General features: G+C 47.2%; 1 protein-coding gene across 1 annotated transcript; it reads left to right on the forward strand.

Annotated features, from left to right (window-relative positions):
* The first annotated feature begins 677 nt into the window (after positions 1 to 677).
* LOC140843842 (nuclear envelope pore membrane protein POM 121-like) lies at positions 678 to 14,487 on the forward strand. Its single transcript, XM_073214254.1, is given in 14 exon segments — positions 678 to 2,075; positions 3,469 to 3,678; positions 4,000 to 4,140; positions 5,780 to 5,860; positions 7,424 to 7,595; positions 10,580 to 10,665; positions 11,266 to 11,336; positions 11,821 to 11,936; positions 12,064 to 12,166; positions 13,285 to 13,376; positions 13,378 to 13,737; positions 13,740 to 14,049; positions 14,052 to 14,090; positions 14,093 to 14,487. Coding segments are annotated over 14 exon segments (2,373 nt in total). The 5' UTR covers positions 678 to 1,878.
* Positions 14,488 to 14,624: the final 137 nt, after the last annotated feature.

Genomic DNA, 14,624 nt, shown 5'->3' on the forward strand with positions numbered 1-14,624 from the left:
GGGAGGGGTTTTGAGCAAGCTCTGCCCCCCGCAGCCCGCCCCCGTTCCGGAGGCCAGGAGCCGGCGCCCGGCCTTCCTCGGAAGCCCCGCCCGCCCCGCAAGCCCCGCCCCGCCGGCTCCCTCAGCCCGCCGGGATCGCATTCCCCCGTCAGTATCCACTCGTTTCCTCGGGTCCCCTCGGAGGCCTCATCGCCGGTAAGACACGCTGACCCTCCCCAGACCCAGGAGGACTTGACTTTGAAAGTTTTTTTTCTCAAGTCCTAAGTGGGTTCTGTGCCCTTTTCACCTCTTCAAACACCTTGGTGCGCGTCCACCTGCCTCCCTTTAGCCTTTGCTATGAGATGTGCTGCCAGAACTGTTCCCTTCTTTCAGTTCCTTTTTTTGGGTCATTTTTCTATTCCTTTTATTTTTAATTTTTAACTTTTTTTGGTATCATTAGGGTACAGTTACATGAGCAACACGGTGGTTACTAGACTCCCCCCATTATCAAGTGCCCCCCGTTATACCCCGTTACAGTCACTGTCCATCAGCGTGGGGAGATGCTGTAGACTTACTACTTGTCTCCTCTGTGTGCTATACTGCCCTCCCCGTGCTCCCCGCCTACATCATGTATGCTGACCCTAATGCCCCTTATTCCCCTCTCCCTCCTTTCCCACCCACCCTTCCCAGTCCCTTTCCCTTTGGTATTTGTTAGTCCAATCGGGTTCTGTGAGTCGGCTGCTGTTTTGTGCCTTCAGTTTTTTCTGTTCTTATGCTCCACAGATGAGTGAAATCATTTGATACTGTCTTTCTCTGCCTATCATATTTCACTGAGCATAATACCCTCTAGCCTCATCCACGTTGTTGCAAATCTTTCTTTCAGTTCTTAAAGCTCTGAACTTTAATACAGTATGAGTTTAGCAGAATACCTGGTAAATCATTTAAAATATCCCTGCTTCAGGTGAGAATACCATCTGTCTGTTTATTGCAGCACTATTTACAACAACCAAGGTATGGAAGCAACCTAAGTGGCCCTCAGTAGATGAATGGATAGAGAAGAGGTTGCACATATACAAAATGTTACACTATTCAGCCATAAGAAGGAAACATCCTACCATGTGCAACAACATGGGTGGAGCTAGAGGGTATTATCCTCAGGGAAATAAGCCAGGTGGAGAAAGACAAGTACCAAATGATTTCCCTCATTTGTGGAGTTTTAAATCAAAGCAAATCTAAATCTGAAGGAACAAAACAGCAGCAGACTCACAGACTCCAAGAAGCGACTAGCGGTTACCAAAGGGGAGGGGTATGGCAGGGAGAAGAGGATTCAGGGGTATTATGATTGGTGCACCTGGTGTGTGTGGGCTCACAGGGAAACAATGTAGCTCAGAGAGGCCAAGTACGGACTCCGTGGCATCCTGCTATGCTGATGGACAGCGGCGGCAATGGGTTATGGGGGACACTCGATTCTATGGGTGAATATAGCACCCACATTGTTTCTCTTGGGAAGCCTTCAGAAAGAAAAAAAGAAAAAAAGAAACAGAAACTTCACATTATACCAATTGAATTTTATAAAAGACTTCAATGCTTTCCTTTCCTGTTCCTTTTTCTTTTTCGCTGTGTCGCTAACGGGTGTCCTGCTGATTACCTGGTGCCCGCGGCGGCCGCGTTGGCCAAGCTGGCTGAGAGGGGGGGCCACCGCTGCCTGGGGGAGCCTGAGCCGCGAGCCCCGAGCTGCCTGCCATTCGCGCGCCGTCTCCTGGCAACTAGGGAGCGCGCGCCGCCAGCGCACAATGCTCGCCCGCCTCTAGCCCAGGCGCGCAAGCGAAGGCAGGCAGTCTAGCGGTGAGAGCCGCGGAAGCCGCTCCGCCGCCGTAAAGAGCTCGCTGATCTTCCCAAATGGGAGGGGTTTTGAGCAAGCTCTGCCCCCCGCAGCCCGCCCCCGTTCCGGAGGCCAGGAGCCGGCGCCCGGCCTTCCTCGGAAGCCCCGCCCGCCCCGCAAGCCCCGCCCCGCCGGCTCCCTCAGCCCGCCGGGATCGCATTCCCCCGTCAGTATCCACTCGTTTCCTCGGGTCCCCTCGGAGGCCTCATCGCCGGTAAGACACGCTGACCCTCCCCAGACCCAGGAGGACTTGACTTTGAAAGTTTTTTTTCTCAAGTCCTAAGTGGGTTCTGTGCCCTTTTCACCTCTTCAAACACCTTGGTGCGCGTCCACCTGCCTCCCTTTAGCCTTTGCTATGAGATGTGCTGCCAGAACTGTTCCCTTCTTTCAGTTCCTTTTTTTGGGTCATTTTTCTATTCCTTTTATTTTTAATTTTTAACTTTTTTTGGTATCATTAGGGTACAGTTACATGAGCAACACGGTGGTTTCTAGATTCCCCCCATTTTCAAGTGCCCCCCTCCTTATACCCCGTTACAGTCACTGTCCATCAGCGTAGGGAGATGCTGTAGACTCACTATTTGTCTCCTCTGTGTGCTATACTGCCCTCCCCGTGCTCCCCGCCTACATCATGTATGCTGACCCTAATGCCCCTTATTCCCCTTCTCCCTCCCTTCCCACCCACCCTTCCCAGTCCCTTTCCCTTTGGTATTTGTTAGTCCAATCTCGGATTCTGTGAGTCGGCTGCTGTTTTGTGCCTTCAGTTTTTTCTGTTCTTATGCTCCACAGATGAGTGAAATCATTTGATACTTGTCTTTCTCTGCCTATCATATTTCACTGAGCATAATACCCTCTAGCCCCATCCACGTTGTTGCAAATCTTTCTTTCAGTTCTTAAAGATCTGAACGTTAATGCAGAATGGGTTTAGCAGAATAATTGGTAAATCACTTAAAATATCCCTGCTTCAGGTAAGAATATCTTCTGTCTGTAAAGTATAGGAATCTGATAGGTTTTGTTACTTTTCTGTCTTTGGACCAATAAATTGTATCAGCTGACCTCAAAGAGGTGTACCCAGGAAACCTCCTGAATGGATATAACTTGGCTGATAAAGATGATTAGATTAAAAAGACTTTTATTTTCATTTAGTCCCAGTTGAGTTATAACAACAAAATTGAAAACTTCAGTGACAACACTAGATTCTTGATAAGTACATTTATTAGAAAAGGTGAACATTCAGGTTTTTAAAATGTTTGACTTTGGGTGTACATTTCTGATGACTTAGCATAAGAGATTGAAGGATTCCTGTAAAATTTGTCCCTGCACGTCCTTATGCACACTTTTCTTCCACTGTAGTTTGACTTGTGTGGGCTGTTTTTCAATTTCCCCCTGAAAGTTGTTGAATCCATTGCAGGGACAGCTGTTAAGTACCTGCCACTTTCTGCCCTTAGGTGGAATGGGGAAAGTTGCCATAAAAATGCTGTGTTTTGTATCGCTTAGAGGCTTAAGCTCTCTGGAAAATAACTGAACCCACATGGTTCTTAAGGAATTTAAACTTTCTGTCATTCTTCTAAGCTGCCTTGATTCCATAATGTGTCTCCCATTCTCCACAGGGTCTGTGGGACTTCACCACACCACTTTGGCATAACACGTCCAAGACGATACCCAATCCAGCAGCGCTGGTATTCCTGTGAGCTTCCCACGCTGTGCTGGAATGGCCGTCACAGGAAGCGTGTGCTGTCTCGTGGTAGTTCCAGAGTGGTGTGCAGGCCTTCGACAGTGAGGATCGCTCCTCCCGGGAGCAACCTGACTCGTCTTCCAATGTAAGCATTGCTGGAGGAAAAGACTCCCAGTGTGTCCACTTTATTCTCCTGCAGTTGTTCATCTGAGAGAATAACTGTAACCCAAAGGAAAGGAAGAAGCTCCTTATGTGAGGGAGAAATCTGAAGTTCCAGTTATTGAGCAGTTTTTTATTTTCTAGGTTTTTCCCAAGACTGTAGCTTAACAGCTAAGGGCCATTTGTGTGAGTGTATAAATTACCCTTTCGCTTGTTGGATAGCTTCTGATTTCTAGCGCCTGAAGTTCATGCTATGGAGCATCATAATCAGAATATCTTAATGCAAGAATCCTGTTTTCTGTTACAGAGCAGCGCAGATCCCTAAGGCCCCAGACCCGTGGTCAAAGGAGGCTGTTCTGCTTGCCCTCGAACGTTGGAAGAGGAAGAAAAGGACAGTGGAGGAGGAGGAAGACCAAACATCTGCTGCTGGTCAGGAGGACAAAAGAAGGTAACATGCCCTGCAGAGTACTCAACGTGCCTCTCACGGGGGCTCCTGGGATTTGTTGAAAGAGAGATCACTCCCCAAAAGAATCAGAGGCCACTTCCTGTATGTGAACAGCAGGTCCTCTTCTTTGGCTTTCATGGAAGAGCTTGGTAACAAGCGCTTTAATACTATGCCTTTCGTTAGGCACAGGTTACATACATTTTGTAATATACCTTTTCCGTAAGTACTAGAGAAAAGCCGACAGTTACTGGCCACATCAGCTTCATACTTTTGATATAAATGTGTTAAATTTTATTTTGAGAGAATGCTGAAAGTCTTCCCCTTGTGGTGGTCAGTTATTTGGGTGATCATCAGCTTAGGTGTCATGTTTGTGCTGAAGGAAATACTTAGCAAAGAACAATGAAGACTGGAGTATGGTAGCTTTATGAGTAATGAGAATAAAACCAGTTTCATTATTTGATTTTTGAAAATGTAATGAAAATAGAGGAAGCAGTCTGTTTCCTCGATGGAAAGAGAGGAAGTTGAAGGCCCTGAGTAAGCTGCAGAACTGCTTGTGGCTTTCCAAGGAGTCAGTTAAGAATTTTCTTGTAACTCAACAAATTCCAAGACCCATCATGTGCCGGAGCCTACTCCAGGTACTGTGGATAGAGCAGTGAGCAAGACAAAGGTCTCCTGGGACTTGGGCAATCAATGAAACAGGGTAATTATAGATTGTAAGTATATAAAGATTTTTAAAAAGCAGTGCTATAAGAGGGTCATGAGAAAGGGGGAGCTCTCTATATAAGGTGGTCAAGGAAACATGCTCTGAGGAGACAGTGGGCCCTACATTTGAGAAATAGAACCATTGTCCTCATCAGTTACACCAGGTTAGCCATAACCTGCAGGTTCACAGCTGGCCATCTTTGATAGAGTAGATGGCGACATTAGGTAAGGAAATACTAATAAATGCAAGTGTGTTCATTGGAAGATTGATTGGAAGTAACGTTGGAAGATCAGGTAATGAATACTAGGGATATGCTTTACAAGTGAGCAGTCTGAGCTCATGTCAGCCAACTAAGCAGGAGTGGCAGAGAGAGATGGTGTGGTGGAGGTCAGAGAGAAAATAACTATTCTTATGGTCAAAACAAGTTTCTCATGTTCTCTGGGTTGGTAATTTGTCTAGACCCCAGTGAGCCTATAACTGAGGGCTCTGTGTTGTCTTTCCCATAATTGGAATGAGCAGTGATTATGTGCACCATGCGCAGGCCCTTATCTGTGACCTGTGAAGTTCTTCTCTTACAGACTCAACTAAGTGAGAGCACTGGGGGATGTGTGTAGGTGGGTCGCTAAAGTGTTTTTTTGTCTTTAGTTTACAGATGGTAGGATATTAAATTTGTGATTGCAGTGCTCTGGTGAGAAGTTAGCAAATAATCAGTATACCTGAATAGTTCAAAAGGTCTTGATGCATTTTTATACTTTTCTGATTAGATTAGAACAGTCCTAGAATAAATTGACCTTCCTGAATCTTTGAGATCTGAGGCAACCTTTTCTTGTCTAGCATGAACCTATGTTCTGTAGAAAGAGTAAAAGATCCCAGGAATATGAGAGTATGCTTTAAAGGAGAGGTCTTATCATCTAACTGAGGGTTTGTGATTTGTCACAGGTGCCATGACAGCAGTGGGAGTGGCCATTCAGCTTTTAAGCCCGAGGTGGCCAACGGAGTCCCTGCTGCTTTTGTGCCTGAGTAAGTGAGAATCCATCTGGGTGAGGTTTCCTGTTTGGGAAAGGGTCATTATCAGACTTACTGACCTGTAAGTTTTCCTCTTTGAAGTCAGAGAGGAACATTTTGAGTAACTTGCCACAATAACTATTTTGTCTAATTCCTTTTACTATTTTTTCTTTAATATGCATAAAATATGCTAAGGCTAAGAGGGTTTGTAGATACACTGAATAACCAAGTATGTAACAAAAAAATCACAAGGTTTGTGCAATGGATAGAATGCAGCAGTACAAAATTTAAGAAAAATGTGAGATTTCTGCCTTTTAGCTTAATTATATTTGAGGAAGAACTGGCTGGGAGGGAAAGAGGCTGGAAATGTGCGTGAAAAGGCTTGGGTAAGTTATGTTATTAAATTCAGTCAGCGCTATGATACGGCTGCCAAAAAAGCTTAACATGCTCCTCCCCTGGGGTGATAGCAGAACAAAGACTAGGAGGAGGCCGGTCAGTGGTGGTCCTAATGCCTTAGTCCTGCTGTCCGCGGAGGGCTGCTGGTTGGCTGTGCTGCCCTGCAAGGGGCCGCAGACACAAACCGAAATTCACTGCGAGAGAGTGAAGCAACTCAAGATGTCACGGGGTGGTGGTGGGTGAGGGGGTTCTAAAGGTACATAAGCACTAGCTCAGAGGAGAAAAACCTCAGGGGTGTAAAGAAATACACCCCTGGTGGGAGTGTATTTCTGGAGGGAGGGAAGGATAATGGCCTGCAAAAATCTGAAGGACTATCACATGAAAGGAGGACAATTGGCTTGGCTCCAGATGGGATCCATAGGCGAAGTAAGTGAAAGAGAAAGTATGTTTGCATCTAGTGCAGGGATAAACTGCTCTGTGGTTGACATTCATCAGCCAGGAGACAGTGAGCTGTCTGTGCTGTCACAATGGTTGGATGACTATTTCACAGGAAAGATGTTTAGGGAATTTCTGTTTCAGTTTGAATCTTAGAAAAAGTGGTTGGTTCCTCCTAAACTTTTTTTTAACACCTTTATTGAGGTATAATTGACATAAATAAACTGTGCCTCTTTGAAGTGTACCATTTGATCAATTTTGACATGTATCCTTATCAGAATTATTATCCTATAAATTTTCCTCTTTGAAATCAGAGAGGAACATTTTGAGTAACTTGCCACAATAACTATTTTGTCTAAATTTCACTCCCACGGAACCATCACCACAGTCAAGATAATGAACATCACCATCACTGCCAGAAGTTTCCCCGTGCCCCTTGGTGAAGCCTTAAAATCTCCCTCTCATCCTGTCCCTGTTGCCAGGCATCCATTGGTTCCCATTCTGTCACTATAGATTTGTGTGCGTTTCCTAGAGTATATATAAATAGAATCATACTTTTAATTTTTTAAATACTGAGCTTTCCCTTTCCGACTTTGTGAGACATGTTTAGCTGAATTAACAGTAAAATTAACAACATTATCCTTTTCCATTGCGTTAGAACAGTTTTGTGACCGTGGATGAAGCCTTAAAAAATGTTGGTGCCTTTCAGTAGCACATCTGTGTTTTCCCCTTTTATTTCCCTGTTAGGCCTGGGCCTCTGAAGAGAGGCCTCAGTTCACAGAGCTCAGATGGCGAGCTGTGTAAGAAAACCTGCACCTCTGCTGTGAGCTGCTCGAAGGGCACGTGCGCATGTGGCATCCGTATGTCCAGCCGCAATGCCATTACCAGTTCCTACACTTCTACTGGAGGCATCTCTCAGGTACACACACCTGGTGGTGTGGCAGAAGTGGGTTCTTTGCATTTATTAGTTGATTATGCAGTGTTTACTAGCCACCTTCTGTCAGATGCTGAGATCACCTCTAAGCTAACAGCAGTTACCAACCCTTGAATGATCGCTATGGACCAGTGGAACAAACTAGAAAGCCCAGAATGCCTATGTGGAAACCTGACACAAGACAGAGCCATTATTATAGATAAATAGACAGAGGATGAATAATTCAAAATATGGTACTAATTTGATTAAAAAGGTAGAATGAGTCTGAATTGCACTGGGTCATAAATTCATCCTCTAGGCACTGGGAATTTAATGAAAGTTTTAAAAATAAGTGGTTATAATTATTTTTAGAAAGGATGTAGTGTAGACTGGAGAACAGATCAACTTTTGCTACCAGAATGACTTGGGTTCAAATCTTGGCTTTGGCACTTAGTAGCTATAGACTCTTGGGCAGGTAAATGACTTAAACTCTCTTTTTCTCATCTCTAAACGATTGTTATAAAGATTGAAGGTAATGTTTGAAAAGCACCCATTACAGTGCTTGTCAGTAAGCAGGCACCCAATATATAGGAGCTGGAAAAAAAGTAACACATGCATGAAGGAGGTTTTTGAGAGGAGAAAGAATTTGACATAAGTTTTCATCCATACAGAAGGCTCTTAGAGTAATATAAATGACACATTAATGATAAATGACAAATAGAAGAGATGAAGGCCCTGGCTAAGCAGTTATGACAATGTGGAGCATAAGAGTACGAAGCTGTACCTGGATCTATTCTGCACTAGGCCCTCTGCTGAGCACTGTACACACATTTCCTCAATCAGTGATCCCAACAGACCTGACATACATAGTCATTGCCCCTTCTTACAATTTTATATCAAATGTCATACATACACAAAGGAAGGAAAAATATCATAATGAACCTCCATGTGGCTCCAGCAGTTAACAGTGTTTGGTCAGTCCTGATCCATCAACACCCCCACCCCAAATTGGTTTTCCTCTTGTGTTTTTAAGTACAAACACGTTGTTTCCCCTATTGGTACTTCAGTGTACTTTTAAAACTTTTTGAACATTAATAACCACAATGCCTCTATTCCTCTGAATTATAATGACTTAATGTTAGTTATCATCGCTCCAATTTGCCCTTCTTACCCTCCCTCTCTTATTACAGTTACTTTGAATCAGGGACCAAAAATCAACTCATTGTGTTTGGTTCACATGTCTCTTAGACCCTTTTTTTAAAGTATTAAAGCATTAAAGGTATTTAATTAATATATGTAACAAAAAAATCTGAAGGTAAGGTTGTACACTTATGGAAATAATGATTTTGACCTACTTCATAAGATAGTTGTGAGGCAGTACATGTAAAGTGTTCATGCGTCTACACTGTCCATAGTAAGCGTTCAAGAAGTGCCACCAAAACAAGTACTGAAATTTACATTTCAGGGGACTTAATTCACACTCAGAGCTTCAGACTTAGCATTATACAAGGTTGTATCTTACGGCCTAACAAGCAGACAGGGTAAAAATAATCAACTTTTTAACAGGCCTGGGCGGAGCGATGATGCTCGGAGCTCCGCACCAGGGGCAGGGCGCCGGGACGCCGGGGGTGGGCGGGGCGAGGGACGCACCCACCGCCTGTGGGTCCCCTGGGGACGGGGTCCGCGTTCCCAGGGCCCGCTACACAGCCGCGCCGGAAACCACCGCCGCGTCACGGGCAACTGCGGGGTCGACCGCGGGAGGCGCGCGTGCACTGGGGCCTCTGCCTCCCCGGGCACGCTGCTGAGGCCGGGCAGCCGGCCTGGCAAACTCCTGCGGTGGCAGAACCCCTCCGCGGTCCTGGGGCGCGCCAGACACACCCCCGGGGTTCGCGGGCCCCGCCAGGATGCCGGCTATCCCGGCTGCCGTGCCCCGGCTCCCAGCGCCTCAGCCCGTCCGAGGAGCCGCAGGCGGCAGGTCGCCGGCCTCACAGCGCGGCCTCCCCGGGCGCTCCGAGCCCGCGCGGCCGGCGCCCCCTGGCGGCTTCCAGCTGTCAGGCTTCCCACGCGGGTATCCCCGCCGCTGCTGCCACCGCCGCCGCCGCAGGCGCGGAGCACACGGGCTGGGGCGGTGTCCGCGCGCGCCCTCCCCCGCAGCAGGGACGTCAGGCCTCTCTTAGACTCGATCAACGGTACTACTACTACGCTTTTTCTTAACTTTTGAAAAGTCTGAGTCATTATGTTCTATAGAATTTACTACATTCTGGATTTTGTTTTCGTCATGGTGCCATTTTGACAATTACTCTATCCCTATTTTCCCTGTAAATGGGCAGTTGGCTCCTGAGGCTTGATGAGTTTCGAGGTCAGTGATTTGGGCAGAGGTGCTGCTGTGCACTTCTGATCGCATCACATTGGGAGCACGTGCTGTGTGGTTGCCTCCCACTGGGCTCAGGTGTCAGTCTGATCCTTCACTTTATTGTTCCTATGAGCTTTTCACCTGATGATTTTAGTGGCGATTTTTTGCCTTTGTCTATGTCCATTGTGGCAAAATGGTGATGTTCTAATTCTGTCCTTCCCTCTGCATTTGTTAACTGAAGGTCTGTGTAATTCTAGATAGAAGAACAAACCCTATCTATAGGAGTGGCAGGATAATAAGCAGGCACTGTTGTCATAGTTAACTCCAAAGGTGACCAGTATGATTCTTGCTGTGTTATCTTTATGAACTGATGATATTTTATAAACATTTCATGATCCTCAGTATAGTGTAGCTGCTCTTTCTGATGCAACTTTTCCAACTTTGGCCAATGACAACCCTTTCAAAAAGTCGCAATTGACTCACTTTTCAGAAGCCCCACTTCAGAAAGAAATGTTTTTTTAGTCACTTGAAAAGGAGACATTATATACAGTGATGGATTAGAGCCACCGAATTATGTTGAAGGTCAGATCCTATGTTATTCCCAAGGTCAGTCACGTGACTTGTGTTTGGCTTTTAGCTCTGGAAGAGGCGTCCCAGTGCCTCACCCATCTCCAGCCCAGCCTCCCGTTCACAGACACCAGAGAGTCCAGAAAAGAAAATGAGGTAATCGGTGATTTGCTGTGTGGATTAATGAGAGGGTGGGAAAGGAGGGAAATTTACTTGGCTCTTAGGCTTTCTGAGACTCCGATTTGGAGAATCAAAATAGTTCACATCTAAAGGGCAGAGATGGTGCCGCCCTGAATCGCTTTTGTCTCTTGCAGTCGTCACATAGTGTGACCACACCGGCCTCTGCTTCCCCTCATGCTGCAGTGTGAGGGGCTGGGGCGTAAGAGGAAGGGCTTGCATGGGACAGAGTGAACAGAGTGACTGATGGGGGTGGGCAGCAGGCTTCACATTCTAGACCCCAGCTGACCCCCTAGGTGCCCAACTAGAATGCCACTTTCTTAGAGATAGAGGTGTGACTAGGACTCTCAGAAACTTGGCAGGTTGTATGTAAGGTTCTGAAGATTGTTTTCTGCTTGTTTTAAGACAAAGGTGTCTCTATGGCTTCTGTGAACTGCCTCTCTTCATTTCTTTAGGAATTTTCTTTGCTTCTTTTTGTTGTCTTCTTTTTGTTCTAGACTTTGGTCAGTTGGTAGTTAGGAGGGTGTAAAAAGTTATCCAGTGCTTTTCTAAACTTAACTGTGCCTCTTCCTCCTACAGAGAAGAGGACGGTCCTCAGGGATCTGACTCTTCTGCTCCGCCAGTAAACAAGGAGTCCCAGGGAGAACAGGGTAAGTTGATGAACGCGTGGCATGTGTTGGCAGTAGTGTATGGAGGGCGCATGGACCACAACCCACTGGCAACATGTACTGAGCCTTGATTTGTGTGGGGCTTGGTAGTTACAGAGAGAGAGATGTTCCTGTCCTTCGGGGTTTTTGGTCTGGTAAGGGAGAAAGGTTGCCCAGACTTGTATAGCATAACCCAGGCCAGCTGGGGGGTTTGGGGTAAGGTAAGCCTAGGTGGGGGAATCTGAGCAGACCAGGCAATTTCTGTCCAGTAAACAACAATGTGCACATATTTGGCGCAATGACCACTTCACGTTGTCTTGACTGTTAGAAATAATCTTGCCAACACCATCCAAGTGCCCAAACCATAGAAGATAGAATCTCAGAGACACCTAGTGAAAGTTCAGTATTAAAAACTAGGCTGGATAGACATACCTCTCCATTTCAGGAAGAGAGCAGGAAGAAAGTAAGTCTGATACTTTATTTGCAGATACAACCACATGTAGGGAGCAGAACTGGGATTCTCCACCTACACCCAGCAGCTCCCAGACACGCAGACGCGAGTTTCCCCTGGTGCCCTCCAGGCGAGGGATCCCACTGATCTTGGTATGATCTGTCCACCCACCCCTGCCCACCCCAGTCTGGCTCCCCTGCATCTCAGGAATGGAAGGGTCGGTACAAGTTTCTTTCACTTCCTTCTGACTGGGTTGGCTTCTCCTTTTTCTCTTGGTAGCCTCCAGCTCCCTCGATCAGCGGCTCGATCATGGTCAAAGAGTATTACCAGGAGAAGCAAGCTCAGTCACAGTGGCTGAAGAGGATCTTCGAGGATAAGACTGGTAAGGAATATGGGTTAATTTCACACTCCAGAGACAGTTCGCAGAGTCATATTTGTTGACTCCTGAATCCCTGGCCCAGCAAGGCTTCTAGAGCACCAAATACCATCACGTTTGAGATACCATAGTTGACATTTTCTGTTCTTCTTCCTAGAATCTGCTGCAGTGGCAATGTTTGTGGGGGAGGCATTGTGTATTTTCCTCTGTTCTTGTCCCCGCCATGACAAAGAATTGAAGGGCAGAGACACAGTAGTGCAACAGAGTAAAAGTTTTATTTAAAGTTACTTAGCCAGAAAGAAGTGCAGGTGACCTCAGAGAGGGAGGAGTGCCCTGAAAGGGTGGAGAGCAAGACTTTAAGATTAAAAGGTCACACACTTAGAAAGTGTGGGTGACTTCAGAGAGGGAAGTGCCCTGAAAGGTTGGGAAGAGTTGAAGTTATGCACTTAGGAAGTGCAGGTGACCTCAGAGAGAGGAGTGCAGCAGCCTGAAAGAGGGAGTTTAAAGTTAAAAGATTACGCACTTAGAAAGTGCGGGTGACCTCACATAGGAGCACAGTGAAAGGTTGAGGGTTCCCCCTTTCAAGGATTTTTCAGGAATGTGACAGAGGGCTAGTGTGTGGGCTTAAGTGGTCTCCAGTATCTTTGATGAGACATTAAGTTACTCATCAGTCCTCTAGGTAATTCTGCAGAATTAGCTAATCAAGACTGTCTGCATTTCCTCCAAGGTGGGCAGAGTTATTTGTTTGCTAAAGAGTATGTTAAGAATCTTTCTTCTGAAACTTCCTAGTTTTTTTTTTAAATACAATTTTGGCTTTAAGGTGGGATCTCCCTGTCTTTACTTTGCTGTTTATAGGTGGGCCTTTTAGCAGGCTAGAGTGAATCATACAATGATCTAATGGATACAATGAAGACATGGGCTGTGCTCAGATACTTTTATCTGGGAAATATTCAAACCTTCAAGGCCAAGTTTCTCTTGACCTTTTGAGCTTTAACTGATTAACTCACTAACTCTGAATCTTTTCTGGATTTCTAAATTTAACTGGTTAACCGAGTCCTTTCTAGGGGGCTTTGCTGGCCCTGTACTCTTTCCACCCCACTCATATGTATTTCCCTGCCTAACAGCCACACCCATGGCCCTTTCACCCCTGCAGACACCTGGGCTTCTGGGCCCTCTTGGCTCTTCACAGCCAGGGTCCCTCCCCGGCCCTCCTCTCAGATTCCAGGTTCACAGCCCCTTTCTCGGGGCTGACCCCTGCCTCTCTCACAATACCAGCCAGTGATGCCACCAACTCACCTCCAGCCTCTCAGGCTGAGACATCTGCCAAACCCCAGGCCCCGCCTGCCCCAGGCCCCACCCTGAAGCCCAGTGTTCTCTTTGGAATGCTGAGCAGCCCACCTGCTAACCCTTCTGCCTTGGCAGCTCCTGCTGTGTCTTCAGCACGTCCCATGTTCAAGCCCATCTTTGTGGCTCCACCTAAAAGTGGGAAGGAGGGTCCTGTGCCATGCAGCCATTCCCAAGTCACAACGGAGGCATCTTCCAGCTCTGCCCACACCCCGGCTACCAGCAGCCTCCCCTCACTTTCAGTCCTGTTTTTAGCAGCACAGGGCTACCTACATCTTTGCCCTTGTCAACTCCTTCCTCCTTCAGTCAGACAACTACTTCAGGCACTAGCACGAATACCCCTCTGTTCCCTGGCCCGGCCAGTGTCAGTGTCCCCTCAGCAGCGGCTTGGGGGACCACCACCAGCACAGCCGCAGACTCTGCCCGGAAGCCTGTCTTTGGCTTTGGTGTGAGCAGTGTGACCAGCACTGCGAGCAGCATGACCAGCCCCACTGCTTCCACTGCCCAGCCTGTCCTCCTTGGGTCCCCCCTTGCCTCTGCTGCCAGCTCTGCCCAGCCATGGGCTCCATACTCCAGTTTGGCAGGCGCTGGCCACGCCTGCTCCAACAACAGCCATCACCTTCAGCCACTCCCTGCCTGGCGCCATCCAGACAGCTGCTGGCAGCAGCACCGCCAGTTTCGGTGGCTTCAGTGGCACCCTCACGACCTCCGCCCCCATCGCCCCGAGCCAGCCTGCACTGACATTAAGCAGCACCCCAGCCTTCAACATTCCCTTTGGTTCTGGCACCAGGCCCCCCATCCCATCCTATCCCGGAGTCACCCCACAGCACACGTTCGGAGCCACTGAGAGACAGCAAATGTGGACTGCCAGCCAGCACTGGCCCCCAGCTTCAGCAGCTCCTTTCCTTTTGGAAGCTCAGCATCCCTGGCCCCACCCCAGCCAGCCTTTGGCAGCACCATGTGGTCAGGTTTTCGTGGATTGAAACCCGCAGCCTCTCTTTTTGGCACCATCTCCAGCACCCAGTCAGCCTTTGGCAGCACCACAGCTGTTTCCTCCAATTTTTTTTATTTTGTGGCATTATTAATCTACAATTATTTGAGGAACATTATGTTTACTAGA

The sequence above is a fragment of the Manis javanica genome, chromosome 10 (genome assembly GCF_040802235.1).
Source record: "Manis javanica isolate MJ-LG chromosome 10, MJ_LKY, whole genome shotgun sequence".
In the NCBI taxonomy this organism is placed as follows: domain Eukaryota; kingdom Metazoa; phylum Chordata; class Mammalia; order Pholidota; family Manidae; genus Manis; species Manis javanica.